Source organism: Carcharhinus amblyrhynchos, unplaced genomic scaffold (assembly GCF_965287045.1).
Source record: "Carcharhinus amblyrhynchos unplaced genomic scaffold, sCarAmb.v2.hapA chromosome_128, whole genome shotgun sequence".
Taxonomy (NCBI): domain Eukaryota; kingdom Metazoa; phylum Chordata; class Chondrichthyes; order Carcharhiniformes; family Carcharhinidae; genus Carcharhinus; species Carcharhinus amblyrhynchos.
Genome location: NW_027649868.1, coordinates 217,517 through 237,616, shown reverse-complemented (window position 1 = coordinate 237,616; position 20,100 = coordinate 217,517). Strand labels below are relative to the sequence as shown.

Below are 20,100 nucleotides of genomic sequence, written 5' to 3'. Positions count from 1 at the left end.
GTCAACATTAAGGGCATTTAAATTGTCATTGGATAAACATATGGATGATAACGGAATAGTGTGGGTTAGATGGGATTCACAGGTCGGCGCAACATTGAGGACTGAAGGCCTGTACTGTGCTGTAATATTCTATGTTCCATGTTCAAGTTGAGATGCATCTGAAAGGATGCTTTCTATGGTGCATCCTTATTGAGTATTATGTCAATGTTTCACATGATGGGTTGCATTTAATTCATGTGCTGAGTTATTTGCTTTGCAATGCTTTTCAGAGAATAGTTGTTTTTATTCAATTTTGGGACATGGGTGTCGCTAGCTGGCTAGCATTCATTGCCCATCTCTAGTTACCTCTTGACAAAGGTGGTGGTGAGTTGCTTCTTGAATCACTGCAGTCCACGTGCTGTGCGTTGACCCACAGTGCCGTTGGGGAGGGAATTCCAGGGTTTTGACCCAGCGACTGTGAAGGAACGGCCAATATATTTCCAAGTCAGGATGGTGAGTGGCTTGGCAGGAAGTGTCTGCTGCCCTTGTACTTCATATGACAATTCCTGGGATCATTCTTGTGGAAATGATCCTGGGTTTAGAAGATGCTGTCTTTGGTGAGCTTCTGCAGTGTAACTTGTAGATGGTATACACTGCTGCTACTTGCTGACAGATAGAAGAGATTGGGAATAAGGGGGTCCTTTTCATTACGGCAACCAGTGACTGGTGGTGTTCCACAGGGGTCAGCCTTGGGGCCACAACTTTTCACTATGTACACTAATGATCTGGAAGATGGAGCAGAGGGCATGGTTGCCAAATTTGCGGATGATACAGAGATATGTAGAGAGACAGGTAGTATTGAGGAAATGGGGAGGCTGGTGAATGACTTGGACAGGTTGGGAGAGTGGGCAAAGTGGCAGATGAAATATAATGTGGGAAAGTGTGAGGTTATGTACTTTGGAAGGAGGAATGGAGGCATAGACTATTTTCTAAATGGGGAAAAGCTTCAGGAATCTGAAGCACAAAGAGACTTGGGTGTCCTGAATAAGGACTCTCTTAAGGTTGACATGCAGGATCAATTGGCAGTTAGGAAGGCAAATTCAATGTTCATTTCTAGAGAGCTAGAATAAAAGAGCAGGGATGTACTGCTGAGACTTTATAAGGTTCTGGTCAGACCCCATTTGGAGTATTGTGAGCAGTTTTGGACTTTGTATCTAAGGAAGGTGTGCTGGCTTTGGAAAGGGGCCAGAGGAGGTTCACAAGAATGATCCCAGGAATGAAGGATTTGTCATATGAGGAGCAGTCGAGGACTCTGAATCTGTACTCCATGGAATTTAGAAGGATGGGAGGGGATCTAATTAAAACGTGCACAATACTGAAAGGCCTAGGTAGAGTGGACACGGAGAGGGTATTTCCATTAGTGGGAGAGACGGGAACTCGAGGGCACAACCTCAGAGTGAAGGGACGCACCTTTATAACTGAGATGAAGAAGAATTTTTTCAGCCGGAGGGTGTTGAATCTGTGGAATTCATTGCCACAGAAGGCTGTGGAGGCCAGATCATTGAATGTCTTTAAGACAGAGATAGATTTGTTCTTGATTAATAAGGGATCAGGGGTTATGAGGAGAAGCTAGGAGAATGAGTTTGAAAATCATATCAGCCATGATTAAATGGCAGAGCAGACTCGATGGACCGAATGGCCCAATTCTGCTCCTATATCTTATGGTCTTATGAGCGTTGGAGGAGGGAGTGGGCGTTTGTAGATGTGGTGCCAATTGAGCGGGGCTGCTTTGTCCTGAATGATGTCGAGCTTCTTGAGTGTTGTTGAAGCTGTGCCCATCCAGACAGATGGGGAGTATTACTTGTGCGATTTGCACCCAGTTTATGTAAGTGCAGGGAAAATGGTGAATGGGGGACTGTTGCATGTCAAGTACGTAGAATCCCTAAAGTACAGAAAAGGGCATGCAACCCATTGAGTCTGCACTGACTCCAAAAGTGCATCTTCCCCAGCACCTCCTTCACCCTATCCCCGTAACCCTGCACATTTAGCACAGCCAATCCACCTAACCTACATACCTTTGGACACGGAGGTTCAATTTAGCATGGCCAATCCACTTAACCTGCACATCTTTGGACATGGAGGTCCAATTTAATTTGGCCAATCCATCTAACCTGCACATCTTTGGACACTAAGGGGCAATTTAGCATGGCTAACCCCTCTATCGTACACTGGAGCACCTGGAGGAAACCCTCACAGACACAGGGAGAATGTGCAGAATCTGCACAGCAAGTGACCCAAGCCGGAAATCGAACCCGGGTCCGTGGCGCTGCGAGGCAGCAGCGCTAACGGTGTGTCACCGTGTCACTCACCGTTTCTGCAAAAATGGTTGAGATTCTTTCACCCTAGTCTGCAATCCAGTTCAGACATTGGATATTTTACAAATTGTGCCTGGGGCTGAAAGTGAGGAAAAGGCCCACTGAGTTCTTTCTCACTATTAGTCTCATTTCCACTGTAGTTAAAGTCGATCCGCCTTCCCCTCTTGTCATTGTTCTGTGAAAGCCTTTGCTTTTGGGCGCATGCCAGACTTCACTTGTGATCTAAATTTATCCCTGGGCATTAAGGCAGTCATTAAATTTGTGGGAGTTTTTTTGTGCACAAGTCCCACTGGGCAAATTATTTACCAAAATCGATCAGCAGAGCAATTAAGAGTCGTGGTTCTGTCCAAAGGCTAGGAAGGCAAAAGAGGCAAAGAAGATTCTTCGACATAATGCGCTGACGGATGTGTATCAGTGTCTGGAAACGTGAATGAAATTTGTACTGTGCCAGTGTGTTAACATGAGTCCATGAGTTGCAGACTCTCATTTCTCAGCTCAGCCCAACTCTCTGATCCTATCAAACACAATCACTGCTTTGAAATGATGTCGGGGGGAACGTTGGCACTGTGGTTAGCACTGCTGTCCCATGTGCCAGGGACCCGGGTGCAATTCCTGGCCTCGGGTGAATGCGCACAGTCTGCACGTTCTCCCCTGTGCCTGTGTGGGTTTCCCCTGGGTGCTCCAGTTTCCTCCCACAGTCCGAAAGACATGGTGTGGAGATGCCGGCATTAGACTGGGGCGGGCACGGCAAAAGGTCCCCCACACCAGGTTAAAGTTCAGCAGGTTTCTTTGGTAGCACGAGTTTTCACATGCCTCATCTGATCAAGGAGTGGCGTTCCGAAAGCTCGTGATTCCTCATAAACCTGTTGGACTTTAACCTGGTGTGGTGAGACTTCTAATGAGTCCGAAAGACGTACAGCAGAGTGACGCAGCAGAAGCATGCTGGGCCCATAACCCAGAGGTCGATGGATCAAAAGCAGTCTCTGCTATTTAGGGGAACCAATGGACTAGTGGTATTATTGCTAGACCATGAATCCACAAACACAGTGAACTCAGCTGGGGGCTCATGCTCGAATCCCACCATGGCAGATTCAGTTTTTGTTCTGTTTAATTACTTTTAAGGGGCGTCTTGACAAATACATGAACAGGATGGGAATAGAGGGATATGGTCCCCGGAAGGGTAAGGGGTTTTACTTCAGACCGACATCATTGTTGGCACAGGCTTAAGGGTCGAAGGGCCTGTTCCTGTGCTGTAATTTTCTTTGTTCTCTTTAGTGATGTGCAGGTTAGGTGTATTGGCTGTGCTAAGTTCTCCCTCAGTGTTACCCAGAATGTGGCGACTGGGGGTTTTCACAGTAACTTCGTTGCCGTGTTAATTTAAGCCTACTTCTTAGAACATACAGCACAAACAGGCCCTTCGGCCCACAAGTTGCACCGATCACATCTATACCTACCAAGCCATAGAACTATCTGTAACTTCCAATGCCATTAGATCCCATATACTCATCCAGAAGTCTTTTAAAAGACCCCAGTGAGTTTGCCTCTACCACCACCAACGGCAGCCAATTCCACTCACTCACCACCCTCTGAGTGAAAACATCTCCTCTGTACTTGCTTCCCAGCGCCTTAAGCCTGTGTCCACTCGTAGCGACCATTTCAGTCCTGGGAAATAGCCTCCGAAAATCCACCCTATCTATTCCTCTCAACACTTTATAAACCTCTATCAGGTCGCCTCTCAACCTTCGTCTCTCCAGGGAGAAGAGACCTAGCTCCCTCAACCTATCTTCATAAGGCATGCCTCCCAATCCAGGCAACATCCTTGTAAATCTCCTCTGCACCCTCTCAATAGCTTCCACATCCTTCCTGTAGTGAGGCGACCAGAACTGCACACAGTACTCCAAGTGGGGCCTGACAAGGGTCCTATAAAGTTGCAACATTACCTCCTGACTCCTAAACTCAATCCCTCGATTAATGAAGGCCAGTACACCATTCGCCTTCTTGACCACATCCTCCACCTGCGAGGCCGATTTATGAGTCCTATGGACCCGGACCCCAAGATCCTTCTGCTCTTCAACGCAGCTAAGACTCCTACCCTTGATATTGTACTCATGCATCCCGTTGGTCCTGCCAAAATGGACCACTACACATTTATCCGCGTTGAAGTCCACCTGCCACTTCTCCGCCCAGTCTTGCATCCTATCTATGTCACGCTGCAACTTCTGACATCCCTCCAAGACAATCCACAACACCACCAACCTTCGTATCGTCGGCGAACTTACTAACCCATCCCTCCACTTCCTCATCCAGGTCATTTATGAAAATGACAAACAGCAAGGGTCCTAGAACAGATCCCTGGGGCACTCCACTGGTGACTGACCTCCATGCAGAAAAAGACCCATCCACAACCAGTCTCTGCCTTCTGCAGGCAAGCCAGTTCTGGATCCACAAGGCCAAAGCCCCTTGAATCCCATGCCCTCTCACCTTCTCAAGAAGTCTTGCATGGGGGACCTTAACAAACACCTTGCTGAAGTCCATGTAAACCACATCCACCGCTCCTCCTTCGTCAATGTGTGCAGTCACATTTTCAAAGAACTCAACTAGGCTCGTAAGGCACGACCTGCCCTTGACAAAGCCGTGCTGACTATTCCTGATCATTCTAAACTTCTCTAAATGCTCATAAATCTTGTCCCTCAGAATCTTCTCCATCAACTTACCAACCACTGAGGTCAGACTTACCAGTCGGTAATTTTCTGGGCTATCCCTGTTCCCTTTCTTGAAAATGGGAACCACATCCGCAAACCTCCAATCCTCCAGAACCTCTCCTGTCTCCATCGACGATGCAAAGATCGTTGCCAGGGGCTCTGCAATCACTTCCCTCACCTCCCACAATAACCTGGGGTACATCCCATCCGGTCCTGCTGACTTATCTATCTTGATAGAATTTAAAAGTTCCAGCACATCCTCTCTCTTAATATCCACATACTCAATCTTTTCAGTCTGCCGCAAACCTGTAGTACAACCTCCCAGATCACTTTCCACCGTGAATACTGAGGCAAAGTACTCATTAAGCACCTCTGCCATTTCTTCCGGTTCCACACAGACTTTTCCCCCTTCACCTTTTATAGGTCCTATCCCTTCTTTTCTCATCCTTTTACTCTTCACATAATTGTAGAATGCCTTGGAATTCGCCTTAATTTTACCCGCCAAGGCCTTCTCATGTCCCCTTCTGGCTCTCCTAATTTCCTTTTTAAGCTCCTTTCTACAAGCCTTATACTCCTCTAGATCCTTAACATCTCCTAGCTCTCTGAACCTTTTGTACACCTTTCTTTTCTTCCTGACCAGGTTCACCACAACCTTCGTGCACCACGGCTCCCGCGACCTACCAAAACCTCCTTGTCTCATCGGAACGTTGTCGTGCAGAGCTCCAGTCAAACATTCCTTGAAAATCCGCCACCTTCCTTCAGTACTTTTCCCCAAGAACACCTCCTTCCAGTTTATTCGTCCAATTGTCTGCCTGATGTCATCATATTTCCCCTTACTCCAGACAAACACCTTCCTAGTCTGCCTGATCCTATCTCTTTCCAATGCTATCATGAAGGAGATAGAATTACGATCCCCATCCCCGAGATGCTCTCCCACCGAGAGATCCGTCACCTGTCCTGGGTCATTAGCCAGCACCAGGTCAAGTACAGCCTCTCCTCTCGTAGGCTTATCCACGTGCTGTGTCAGGAAACCCTCCTGAACACACCTAACAAACTCCTCCCCATCCAAACCCCTTACCCTAGGGATGTTCCAGTCGATGTTTGGGAAATTAAAGTCTCCCATCACGGCAACTCTGTTATTACTACATCTCTCCAGGATCTGTTTCCCTATCTGCACCTCAACTTCCCTGTCACTATTGGGCGGCCTATAGAAAACACCCAGCAAAGTTATCGACCCTTTGCTGTTCCTAACTTCCACCCACAGAGACTCCGTAGACAGTCCGTCTTGTGACAATAATAAATAACTTAAATGATTTTACGTTGAAAGATGAAATATAATCATAACTTGGAGCTATCATGAAATTGCAAAGGGGAACCATTGGCCCCCATGTGCCTGTTCTGGTACTCTTAGTCTGCTGTCTGTGCTCTTTCCCCATAACTCTGTGGATTACTCCTTTTTAACTTGGTTTCTGACTCCATCTGGAAAGCCGCTATCGAATCTTTTTGTTACCGCCCTTTCTGTGTGCCGCAGATTTCCCCTTAGTATCCCAGGATGTGTAGGATAGAGGGATTGACCATGCTAAATTGCCCCTTAGTGTCCTAGGATGTGTAGGTTAAAAGGATTGGTGAGGTAAATATATAGAGTTGTGGGATAGGACCTGGGTGGGATTGTTGTCAGTGCAGACTCGAAGGGCTGAATGGCCTCCTTCGACACTGTAGGGATTCTATGAAATCTGCTGGCGGGCAACTGTAAGATTCTGTCTGTTTAAACAAAAATCCTCCTCATTTCCCACCGTGGTGTTTACCAGCCATTTTGAATTACTCTGGTTAGGGCACAATTTCTCCCTGTCTACTCCATGGGTGTCATGATGTGGCGATGCCGGTGTTGGACGGGGATAAACACAGTAAGAAGTTCCACAACACTTTAACCTGGTGTTGTGAGACTTCTTACTCCATGGGTTCCCTAACCTACCTTATCGCATACATTGGCGAAACACCGTGGTTGCTAGAAATCAAAAGATCATTTGACCTGTGATGTTACTTGGAGGGCGCGGAAAGCCTGCAGAGGGATCTGGATAGGCTGAGTGAGTGGGCGAGGACCTGGCAGATAGAGCATAATGTGAGCAAATGTGAGGTTATCCACTTTGGTAGAAATAATAGTAGGAGGGATTATTATTTAAAGGGTGAAAAGCTGCAGCCTGCTACGGTGCAGAGGGACCTGGGGGTCCTTGTGCACGAATCGCAAAAACCCAGTCTGCAGGTGTTGGCCTTTTATCGCGAGGGGGATAGAATATAAAAGTAGGGAGGTCTTGCTGCAACTGTACAGGGCACTGGTGAGGCCGCAGCTGGAGTACTGTGTGCAGTTTTGGTCCCCTTATTTGCGGAAGGATATATTGGCCTTGGAGGGAGTACAGAGAAGATTCACCAGGCTGATACCGGAGATGAGGGGGTTAGCTTATGAAGAGAGATTGAATAGACTGGGCCTGTACTCGTTAGAGTTTAGAAGGCTGAGGGGGCATCTTATAAAGACTTACAAGATAATGAAGGGGCTAGAAAGGGTAGAGGTCGAGAGATTCTTCCAGCTTAGAAAGGAAAACAGAACTAGAGGGCACAGCCTGAAAATAAGGCAGGGTGGGGGGGGAGCAGTTTAGAACGGAGTTGAGGAGGAACTTCTTCACTCAAAGTGTGGTGAATCTCTGGAATTCTCTGCCCATTGAAGTGGTGGAGGCTAACTCATTGAATATATTTAAGTCACGGGTAGATAGATTTCTGATAGACAAGGAAATTAAGGGTTATGGGGAGAAAGCGGGAAAGTGGAACTGATCCACTTCAGATCAGCCATGATCTTATTGAATGGCGGGGCAGGCTCGAAGGGCTAGATGGCCCACTCCTGCTCCTATTTCTTATGTTCTTATGTTCTATTTCTCGCACTGGCTGCTGCCGGCTCTGAGTATTTCCAGCATCCTTTTTATTTCTTATCACATGTCCTTTCCAGATCTAGCAGCTGTCAGTATATTCCCATCAGCACACCAATTAAATATTGTAATCTGTCTCTCCTTAAGCTTTGTTTAAAAGGTTAAAGTTGTAATAACACAGGTGTAACCCAAACAATGTCTTAATATCGCTCATCATGACTGTGATGAATAAAGTTGTTTGTTCCAGTATAGGTGCTAATGTTTGGAGTTATAGATTATAGCCTGAGTCACAAAGCTTGGTGCACATTGGCCCCGCTCTCCCTTTAACCTCATCTCCAAGTTGGATCAATCTTTGCCTATTTGTAAGCCTTCTCCAAAGACATGTAGGTAAGGTGGATTGGCCATGCTAAATTTCCCCTTAGTGTCAGAGGGACTAGCTAAGGTAAATAAATGCATGGGGTTGTGGGGATAGGGCCTGGGTGGGATTGCAGTCACCACAGACCTGATGGACTGAATGGCCACCTCCTGCATTGCCAGGATTCTATGATACCCTTGAAGCCCATCTTTGTGGGTGAGGTATTTTATAATCAATCTCACCTTTTCTTGTAAGCTTACATTTGCGAGTTCTCTTGGGGGGTATTTTCTTGTTAAATGCACTTGCTGCATACATGCTTTTGTCTCGTGTTTAGGATCCTGTTTTGTTGGTACACAAGTACACTATGATTTCTCTTGATCCTATAAATATATATTTCTTTATAAATCAGCTGAATTTTCTTTGCATCGAGACAATAACAATTAAATGTTGGCACCATTGTGCTCACCTGTGCATGAACTTTGATATGACTTATTGTCACATGTGTTGGGATACAGTGAGAAGTATTGTTTCTTGCGCACTGTACAGACAAAGCATACCATTCATAGAGTACATAAGGGAGAAGGAAAGGAGTGTGTGCAGAATATAGTGTTATAATCATAACTAGGGTATAGAGAAAGACCAACTTAATTTGATTTGATTTATTGTCACATGCATTAAGATGCAGTGAAAAGCATTGTTTCTTGCGCACTACAGCCTACCTTATCTAAACCTGTCATACTCCTGTACACCTCTTTTCAAACATTTGCATTTGCAAACCTATTTAGGCCTCCTCTTCCCTCACACCTTTTAAAAATCTTCCATTTATTTTATACAGAACATAGAACAGCATAGGAACAGCTCTTCGATACACCATGTTGTGCTGAACATGACGTCAAATTAAGCTAGTCCCTTCTCCCTGCCCTTGATCCCTATCCCTCTATTCCTTGCATATTCATGTGCTTATCTAAAAGCCCGTTAAACATCCCTATCTTATCTGCCTGATCACCAACCCTGGCAGTGCATTCCAGACACCCACCACTCTGTAAAAAACCTTGCCCCTTACATTTCTTTAAACTTCCCCCTCCTCATCTTAAGTATTAGACATTTCAACTCCGGGATAAAGATACTGACTGTCAACCTTATCTCTTCCTCTCAGCATTTTACAAACTTACAGGCCTCCCCTCAGCCTCCGTTGCTCCAGAGAAAACAACTCTAGTTTGTCCAGCCTCTCCTTATAGCTCATATTCTGTAATTCAGGCAGCATCCTGGTAAACCTCTTCTGCACCTCTCTAAAACCTCCATATTCTTCCTATAACGTGGAGACCAGAATTGAATGCAGTATTCTAAGTGTGGCCTAACCAAAGTTTTATAAAGCTGTAATGTGACATCCTGACTCTTGTACTCAATGCCCCGACAAATAAAGGCAAGCATACCATACCCCTTCTTTACCACCCTGTCTACTTGTGTGGCCATGGCCATTCTCGTCAGTCTTCACTCTAACTTTTTTTTATTTTAGTTTTATTAGTGTCACAGGTAGGCTTACATTAACACTGCAATAAAATTATTGTGAAAATCCCCTAGCCACCACTCTGGCACTTGTTTGGGTAACACTGAGGGAGAATTTAGCACTGCCAATGCACCTATTCACACCAGTCTTTCGGACTGTGGGGGGAAACCGGAGCACCGGAGGAAACCCACACAGTCATGGGGAAAGTGCGCAAACTCTGCATGATAGCGACCTGAGTTGGGAATCGAACCCGGGCCCCTGGCGCTGTGAGGCAGCAGTGCTAACCACTAATTGAGTGAATTTATATCAGATCTAACAGTGCTCTTGTTCAACATTTTTGATCTCTCCTTGTCTTTCCCACAGGGCTTAACGCATCTTCACGCGCATAAGGTTATTCACAGAGACATCAAGGGACAGAATGTGCTACTGACAGAAAACGCGGAAGTGAAACTCGGTAAGGATGTGTGATTTTTGCCTTGGCTGATGGGGAAAATATTCCAGCTCAAAACCTACTTGTGGCATGTGTGTCGCGTGTTAAAAATGACATGGAAGGATGGTGGCAGACTTGGCATGTCTTCTCGTTGCTGACTTGTGGATCAGTTCTCTGACAGCAGCTGTTCCCTCGTTGGAATTTGAGAAGAAATATTAATTTCCCTTCAAGAGTGGCACACTCCAGGGCATTGGGCCCCCTGTGGCTGTTGAGGGCTGAGATTACCATTCTCCTATAAGGATAAATACATTTTCAAGCAAGGTGCTTATGGGCCCGTCAAAAGCAGAACTTTACTGTGGCTTATCTACCTAACCTATACGGTGGCATAGTGGTTAGCACTGCTACCTCACAGTGCCATGGACCCGAGGTCAATTCTGGCCTTGGGTCACTGACTTTGTAAAGTTTGCACATTCTCCCTGTGCCTGTATGTGTCTACCCCGGATAATCCGGTTTCCTTCCGCACTCCAAAGGTATGCACATTAGGTTGATTGGCCAGTTTGCCCCTTAGTGTCACGGGAATTAGCAAGTGGGGTTACAGAGATAGGAGCTGGATGGAATTGTTGTCAGTGCAGCTCAGTGGGCCAAATGGCCTCCTTCGGCTCTATAGGGATTCTACGATGCACATCTTTGGGCACTAAGGGGCAATTTAGCATGCCTAATCCTCCTGATCTGCACATCTTTGGACAATAAGGGACAATTTAGCATGACTAATTCCTCTAGCCTACACACACCATTGGACGTTAAGGGGAATTTTAGCACAGCCAATCCATCTAACCCGCACATTCTTGGACACGAAGGAGCAATTTAGCGTGGCCAAACTACCTAACCTATACATTCTTGGACACGAAGGAGCAATTTAACATGGTCAATCCACCTAACCTACACATCCTTGGACATTAAGGGGTAATTTAGCCCAGCTTATCCAACTAACCTGCACATCTTTGAACTGTGGGAGCAACTGGTGGAAACCCATTGAGACACGGGGTGAATGTGCAGACTCCAGACAAATAGTGATCCAAGCTGGGAATCGAACCTGGGTCCCAGGTGCTGAGACTATAGAACCGTAGAACCCTCGAGTGCAGAAAGAGGCCCTTCGGCCCATGGAGTCTGCACCAAACACAATCCCGCCCAGGCCCTACCCTCTATCCCTACATATTATACCCACTAATCCCTCTAACCTACGCATCCCTGGACGCTAAGGGGCAATTTTAGCATGGCTAATCAACCTAACCCGCACATCTTTGGACTGTGGGACAAAACTGGAGTACCTGGAGGAAACCCACGCAGACACAAGGAGAATGTGCAAACTCCACACGGACAGTGACCCGAGCCGGGAATCGAACCCAGGACCCTGGAGCTGTGAAGCAGCAGTGTTAACCACTGTGCTACCGTGCCGCCCTATCGGGAGAAAGGGTATGAGGCAAAATGTGAGTTAATTGGTTTGTCGAGTTCAGGTGAAACCATATTCAGACTGATGACTTGCAAGAGTGTGTGCGGGTGTTTACCAAAAAAAACCTGTGCGGCATCTCTCAGCAGTTGCCATGGCAATGTTACCCTGATCGCAGCAAGGTCAAATACATTTATTTAAAAGGGAGCTGCTGTCTATTTATTTCACAGCATGAGGGGAGAGGAAGAAGGAGTCGAGCAGCTTCTTCCCTGCTGCCATCACATCATACTTCTGAATGAACCTATCTTATAATAAGCTGATCTTTCTCTACATCATAGCTGTGACAGTAACACTACATTCTGTACTTTCTCTCATTTCCTTCTCCCCTATGTACTCTATGAATGGTATGCTTTGTCTGTATAGTGCACGAGAAACAATACTTTTCACTGTATCCCAATACCTTGATGTCCTCATGCATCAGTTGCTGAAAGTGAGCGTGCATGTACAGCAGGCAATAAAGAAAGCAAATGGTATGTTGCCCTTCATAATGGGAGGATTTCAGTATTGGGATCGGGATGTTTTGCTGCAATTGTATAGAATGTTTGGTGAGGACACATCTGAGTATTGTGACTAGTTTTGGTGTGCTTATTTGAGGAAGGGTGTCCTTGGTATAGAGGGGGTACAGCGAAGGTTTACCAGGCTGATTCTTGGGATGGCAGGTCTGTCATATGAGGAAAGACTAAATCAATTAGGATTATATTCACTGGAGTTTAGAAGAGTGAGAGGGGATCTCATAGAAACTTATAAAATTCTGACAGGGTAGATTCAGAAAGAATGTTCCCGATTGTGGGAGAGTCCAGAATTAGGGGGTCATAGTTTGAGGATAAGGGGGTAAACCTTTTAGAACTGAGGTGGGGAGAAATTTCTTCACCCGGAGGGTGGTGAATGTGTGGAATTCACTACCACAGAAAGTAGTTGAGGCCAAAACGCTGTGTGATTTTAAAAAAAAATTAGATACAGCTCTTGGGGCTAAAGGGATATGGGGGAAAAGGGGGCATCAGGATATTGAATTTGATGCTCAAGATGAATAGTGGAACAGAATTGAAGGACCGAATGGTCTACTCCTGCTTCTAGTTTCTGTGTGACAATAAATCAAACCAATTCAGCTCAAATAGTGGTAACGGGCAGGTGTATGAAAACACATGCTAGGATGGAGAGACGGATGAAGATGGCATGCAGCACCAGATGGAAAGAGTTGGAGTGGAAAAATGAGCAAAGTCTGTCTGGAACCTGTTTTCCGGTTTCTGTTTGTGAACAGAATGTGAGATCAACTGGTAGGAAGAATAAACAAATCAATTTGGGCATCCTGCATCAGCGACATGTATCTATCTGCCAGATCCCAATAACTTGCATTTATATAGAGCCTTTAAAGTCATAAAGCATTCTTGGGTGGAGTTGAGAAAATCTCAACACCACCCATGTTCTACACTTTGATTTGTGCCCAGCTAGCGCAGTTGGTAGAGCATGAGAATCTCAAGGTTGTGGGTTCGGGCCCCATACTGGGTGCCATTGTTCGGATGGCACAGTGATTAGCACTTGTGCCTCGCGGCGCCAGGGATCCGGGTTCCATTCCCAGCTTGAGTCACTGTCTGTGAGGATTTTGCACATTCTCCCATGTGTCTGCGTGGGTTCCCTCCAGGTGCTCCAGTTTCTACCCACACTCCAAAGGTGTGCAGGTTAGGTGGATTGGCCATGCTAAATGGTCCCTTAGTGTCCAAAGATGTGCATGTTAGATGGATTGGCCATGCTAAATTGACCCTAGTGTCAGGGGGATTAGCTAGGGTAAATGCATGAAGTTATGAGGTAATGGGGATAGAACTTGGGTGGGATTGTGGTCAGTGCACCCAAATGGCATCCTTCTGCTCTGTAGGATTCTAGGATTCCATGTGGTGATATCAGGACCATTGGTAAAGAGATCAGCTTGATGGAACGTTTTAAAGGTGGCATAGAAATGGAGAGATGGAAATTGGCAGGAAAATTCCATGGCTAAGGGTCTAAGCAGTTGAAGACATAATCAATAGTGATTGGCTGAAGAAACTGGAGGATTTCAAGAGGCCAGAATTAGAAGAGTGCTGAATGTTTAGAAGCCTTTAGCACTAGAGAATGGTGGGGAATGTAAGAACAGGCCTGGACCATTTAGCTATGTTTTACAGATGCACCATAGAAGGCATCCGTTCTGGATATGTCACAGTTTGGTCTGACTCCTGCTCTGTCCCAGACTGCCAGAAACTACAAAATGTTGTGAACAAAGCCCAGTACATCACGCAGACCAGCCTCCCATTCGCTGTCGCCATCTACACTTCCCACTGCCTTGGGAAAACAGCCAGAATATTCCAGGGGATTTTCACAGTAACTTCATTGCAGTGTTAATGTAAGCCTACTTGTGACAATAATCAAGGACCCCACGCATCCCAGACATTCTCTCCTCTGGTACGTGACCAAAGTTTGAGGTCGCGTACCAACCAACTCAAGAACAGCTTCTTCCCCGCTACCGTCAGACTTTTGAATGGCCCTAGCATCTGTGAAGTTGATCTTTCTGTACACTGTAGCTATGACTGTAACACTACATTCTGCACTCTCTCCTTCTCTTTGTGCTCTATGAATGGTATGCTTTGTCTGTATACTGTGCAAGAAACAATACTTTTCACTGTATCCCAGTACATGTGACAATAATAAATCAACTTCCCAACGGAAGAAGGTCGAAGAGACAAAGTCCAGGATGTGATGGGTCCTTGATTATGCTGGCTGCTTTTCCGAGGCAGCGGGAAGTGTAGATGGAGTTAATGAATGAGAGGTTGGTTTGTGTGACGGATGGGGCTATGTTTTGTTTCTTGCGGTCTTGGGCAGAGCAGGAACCATACCAAGCTGTGATACAACTAGAAAGGATGAATTCTGTGGGGCATCTGTAAAACAGCTGAGTGCTGTAGCGGATATGCTGAATTTCATTCGCCCCTTGAGAAAGTAGAGACGCTGGTGGGCTTTCTTAACTATTGCACCAGCGTGGAGAGACGAGGACATGTTGGCGATCTGGGACACCTAATAATAATGAAGCTCTCGACCATTTCCACTTCATCCCCGTTGATGTAGACAATGGCATGTTCTCCAATACGTTCCTGAAGTCGATGACTATCTCCTCTGTTTTACTGACCTTGATGGAGAGATTATTGTCATCGCACCATTTCACCAGTTGAAAAGTGAAACAGAGCTGATGCTTTTAAGTTAAAACAGACAATTCTATAAATGCTGTGCAGGTTACGGCAGCGCCTGTGAAGAGAAGCAGAGGCCCCTGACCTTCCATCATCTGCTGTTAAACCTGCTGTGTATTCTCAGCATTTTTCATTTTCGTTTCTGCTTTCTAGTCTCCACAATCATTTGCGTTTGAGTTGAGTCTGGAATTCACTTGCAAGGTTAATGATTGATATTGAATGTCTGTCAGTAGTTAAGATTCGGTTGATTAGGTGGCTGACATGGGTTGAGTTCAGAAAAGATTAGAATTGTTTGATCTCTTGCCGGGTGAATGCCGGCATGGGCTGATTGGAGGGGGGGAGGTGAGGTTGCAACTTCTGGGAGGTTCAGAGGGTGATTTGAGGAAAATCTTTTTCACCCAGAGAGTGGTGACGGCCTGGAATGCGCTGCCTGGGAGGGTTACCTCACATCCTTTAAAAAGCATCTGGATGAGTACTTGACAGACCATAACATTCAAGGCAATGGGCCAAGCGCTGGCAAGTGGGATTATGTGAGAGGTCGGAGCATTTCATGCATCGGTGCAGACTTGGTGGGCTGAAGGGCCTGTTCTGCACTGTAGTATTCTGTGAACTGTTTAAAATGACTTTTAAAACTTCAGTGCGAAAAGGGATCGATAGAGTAAAGAGAGACCAAATGTTTCCCCTTATGGGGCAATCTCAAACAAGAGGTTACAGGGATAGGTTGAGAGATGATAGATTTAAAACTGAGTTGAGGACGATCTACTTCTCGCAGAGGGCGGTGAATTTGTGGAACTCGCTGCCCCATTGCACAGGGGAGTCTGAATCACTGAATGGTTTCAAGAAGGAGATAGATATATTCCTGGTAAAAGAAAAAGGAATAAGAGAATATGGGGGAACAGGTGGGGAGGTGGATTTGAGACCAGGGAGAGATCAGCTATGATCTAATTGAATGGCAGAACAGTCTCAAAGGGCTAAATGGCCTGTTCCTGCTCCAAATTCCTTTGTTCCAATGAAAAGTAACTAAAAGGATTGTGGGTGGAAGCTTATTCAGATGGATCAGATTTACTTGATTTGATTTGCTTTACTATTGTCACATGTATTAGTATACAGTGAAAAGTATTGTTTCTTGCGTGCTATAGAGACAAAGCATACCATTCATAGAGTATAAAGGGGAGTAGGATTTGATTTATTATTGTCACATGTTTTGGGATAAAGTGAGAAGTATTGTTTCTTGCACGGTATACAAAGCGTACCGTTCATAGAGAAGGAAAGGAGAGGGTACAGAATGTACTGTTACAATCACAGCTAGGGTGTCGAGAAAAATCAGTTTAATACAGGGTAGGTCCATTCAAAAGTCTGATGGCAGCAGGAAAGAAGCTGTTCTTGAGTTGGTTGGTACGTGCCCTAAGACTTTTGTATCTTTTTCCCGACGGAAGAAGGTGGAAGAGAGAATGTCCGGGGCGTGAGGTCCTTCATTATGCTGGCTACTTTTCCAGAAGCAGCAGGAAGTGTAGACCGTGTCAATGGATGGGAGACTGGTTTGCGTGATGGACTGGGCTACGTTCATGGCCTTTTGTAGTTTCTTGCAGTCTTTCGCAGAGCAGGAGCCCATACCAAGCTGTGATCCAACCAGAAAGGATGCTTCTTATGGTGCATCTGTAAAGGTTGGTGAGAGTCGTAGCGGACATGCCACATTTCCTCAGTCTTCTGAGAAGGTAGAGGCGTTGGTGGGCTTTCTTAACTATAGCCTCGGCGTGGAGAGACCAGGACATGTCCAAATTTGTTGAACATTTCTGAATGGTAGCCGTTTCCCTTTCAGTTGATTTTGGCGTCAGTGCTCAGCTCGACAGGACTGTCGGACGAAGGAATACATTCATCGGCACCCCGTACTGGATGGCGCCCGAAGTCATCGCATGTGATGAAAACCCAGATGCCACCTACGATTATAGGGTAGGTACAAACCGATGCAGGGCAAGGCACTGGATCAGCCCTTGATAAAAAGGTAGCAATCATGCATGCCCCAGTGTTCTGACCAGTCATGCTCTGTCCCTTGCAGTTGGAAGCCTTGCCACAGGGTGGGCCGAGGTCAGTTAGAATGGGATAGAATATTTTCGATGGGTGAATGGCCTCGTTCGACCCATCGAACCTGCACCGACAACAATCCCACCCAAGCCCCATCCCCGTAACCCCCTGTATTTACCCTGCTAACTGCCCTGATACTAGGGCAATTTAGCATGGCGAATCCACCTAATCTTCACATCTTTGGACATTAGGGAGCAATTTAGCCAGGGTTTGGGGTATGGGAGGAAACCCCGGAGCACTTGCAGAGATAGGTAGAACATGCACACAGTGACCCCGAGGCCAGAATCGAACCCGGGCCCCTGATGCTGAGAGGCAGCAGAGCTCACCACTGTGCCATCAGTCCTTAATCTGAGAGTTGTCCAGGTGAAGTAGTCAGCATTACCCAAGTTTTTTTTCCCCAAATAAAAAGCCTTGTTGAAGACCCCATTGCCAGAAGTTGTAGGATGACACCTAAAAGGACAAAAAAGAAAATAATAAAAAAGTATTTTAATTTTTCAAAACACACTGGCTTTTTTTTATAGACCAAGCAAAGGAAATGTACCCTGGTTCCTCACATAGTTTGGGCCCTCAATTAATTGTACGTATACTTCAGTTCCTGTAATATGGCAATGTTTATAGTTTTTTTTTATTCTTTTGTGAGACATGGGCATCGCTGGCTGGGCCAGCATTTGTTACCCATCCCTACTTGCCCCTTGAATTGAGTGTCTTGCTCAGCTGTTTCAGAGGCAGTTGAGAGTCAACCACATTGCTGTGGCTCTGGAGTCACATGTAGGCCAGACTGGGTGAGGACCCCAGATTTCCTTCCGTAAGGGGCATTAGTGAACCAAGTATTTTTTTATTCAGTCGACAATGGTCATCATTACATCGAAATTCAGATTCTCTACAGTGCAGGAATAGGCAGCATGGTGGACAGTGGTTAGCACCGCTGCCTAACAGAGCCAGGGACGAAGATTCGATTTCTGGCTCAGGTCACTGTCTGCGCACAGACTGCACGTGCTTTGTGTCTGCGTGGGTTTCCTCCGGGTGCTCCGGTTTCCTCCAACAGTTTGAAAGACGGGTTAGTTAGGTGCATTAGACGTGCTAAATTCTCCCTCTGTGTACCCAAACAAGCGCTGGAGTGTGGTGGCTGGTGGATTTTCACAGCAACTTCATTGCAGCATTGTGAGCTGTAAGCCTACTTGTGACTAATAAATAAATTTTCAGAGAGGCCAGTCAGCCCATCAGATCCTCAGCAACAACAACCCCACCCAGGCCCTATCCCCCTGACCCCTTGTATTTACCCTGATAGTCCCTCTGACATTAGGACAATTTAGCATGGCCAATCCACCTAACCTGCACATCTTTGGACTGTGAGAAGAAACCAGAACCCACGCAGTCACGAGAAGAATGTGCAAACTCCACACAGATAGTGACCCAAGCCAGAAATCGAATCTGGGTCCCTGGCTGTATGGAGTGCGGGAGGAAACCCATGCAGACACGGAGAGAATGTGTAAACTCCACACAGTCAGCCAAGACTGAAATTGAACCCGACTCCCTGGTGTTGCGAGGCAACAGCGCTAACCACTGTGCCGCCCTGTGCTGGAATTAGATTTTTAATTCAGATTTTTCGATTGAATTCAAATTTCAGCATTTGCCATGGTGGAATTCGAGGCCTGGGTCCTCAGAGCATTACCCTGGGTTTCTGGATTACTAGTCCAGCGATAACACCACTGCCACCCCTCTATTTTAGAACAATTTCAATTCCATTCGCCCTTTTAACATCCTGTTCAACACTTCCCTGTTACCTGCCAAATTTGTTGGCTATTTTTGTTACTATACGATTGTTAACTATGTGTTAAACATAGTAACTGGAAGCAGGAGGAGGCCATTCGGCCTTCGTGCTTACTCTGCCTTTCAGTATGATCATGACTGATCAGTGAATTCAATATCCTGATACCCCCCTTCCCCCCACCATATCCCTTGATCCCTTTAGCCCCAAGAGCAATATCTAATTTCTTCTAGAAATCCCACAATGTTTGGCTTCTCGATTACTTTAGCCTTTATATGAATCTTTTGACGCAAGCAAATTCAGCCTTCGGGTTGCAACTGCGTTTCTCGAGTAAAACGCCTTTTAAAAGAAAATGAGTGGAAAAGCAGGAGGCCACGTGACGCCTCACGCTTGTGTGTGGATTAGTGCAGAAACCTTCTCTTCCCCCTCCACCCTAGGAGCTGTTTCCCACACCCCAAAACCCCCGCTGCTGTTGCTGCATTTCTCTGAACCTTTGCGAGAAGCCGTGATTTTGTTCTATTCCTCCAGATCGTTGCTGTGTGCTTGATTGTCAATGTGGGTGTTGAGTGTGCATCAGATTCCCAGGCAATGCGCCCACAGTTGGGCTTAGAGCCATGTTTTGCACTCCTGATTTTGAAGGCTCAAGTCTCCCTCTGATTAACCTAAATCAGAAGCAAAGATTCTCTCGAGAGTCTTGATTTTTTTTCTAGCACGAGCAGCAATGGAATTGAGTCATTCCACAATTTATTTTAATAACCTTAAAGGTGTAAGGCATCATATTGCCCTTCACCAGTTTTCAGTTTTTGATTTAATTCGTAACACCCACTACAAATTCATCTGTTCTGTGACGCTGTGGATCGCTGAAAATAGCACTACGGTATGCAGTGATGTCCCGCAGCACTATGCTGTATACTTCCTCCTCCTCCTCCTCGTTCAGACTACACTCACTCTGCTTTAATTTCTTTTCCATCTCCCTGGAATGCTTCTGCTGTGAGGAGATTGTGGGGAGTATCTGGTACATAAAAACTAGAAGCCGGAGTAGGCCATTCAGACCCTCCGAGCCTGTTCCACCATTCTTTTTGATCATGGCTGATCATTAAATTCAATATCCTGATTTCCCCCCCCTTCCCCTCATAATCCGGTAGCCCCAAGAGCGATATCTTATTTCTTCTTGAAATTACACAATGTTTTGCCCTCAGCTCCATCCTGTGTTCATGAATTCCACACATTCATCACTCTCCGAGTGAAGAAATTTCTCCCCACCTCAGTTCTAA

General features: G+C 46.0%; 1 protein-coding gene across 4 annotated transcripts in view; it reads left to right on the top strand.

Moving 5' to 3' along the window:
• Window positions 1–20,100, top strand: part of LOC145338650 (misshapen-like kinase 1) — a 316,064-nt gene that overhangs the window by 181,410 nt on the left and 114,554 nt on the right. For all 4 annotated transcript variants that reach the window (XM_080183038.1, XM_080183040.1, XM_080183039.1 and 1 more), the window contains exons 6-7: window positions 10,197–10,287; window positions 16,796–16,926. In XM_080183038.1, the coding sequence (XP_080039164.1) occupies window positions 10,197–10,287; window positions 16,796–16,926 (222 nt within the window). The remainder of the gene's footprint in view (window positions 1–10,196; window positions 10,288–16,795; window positions 16,927–20,100) is intronic.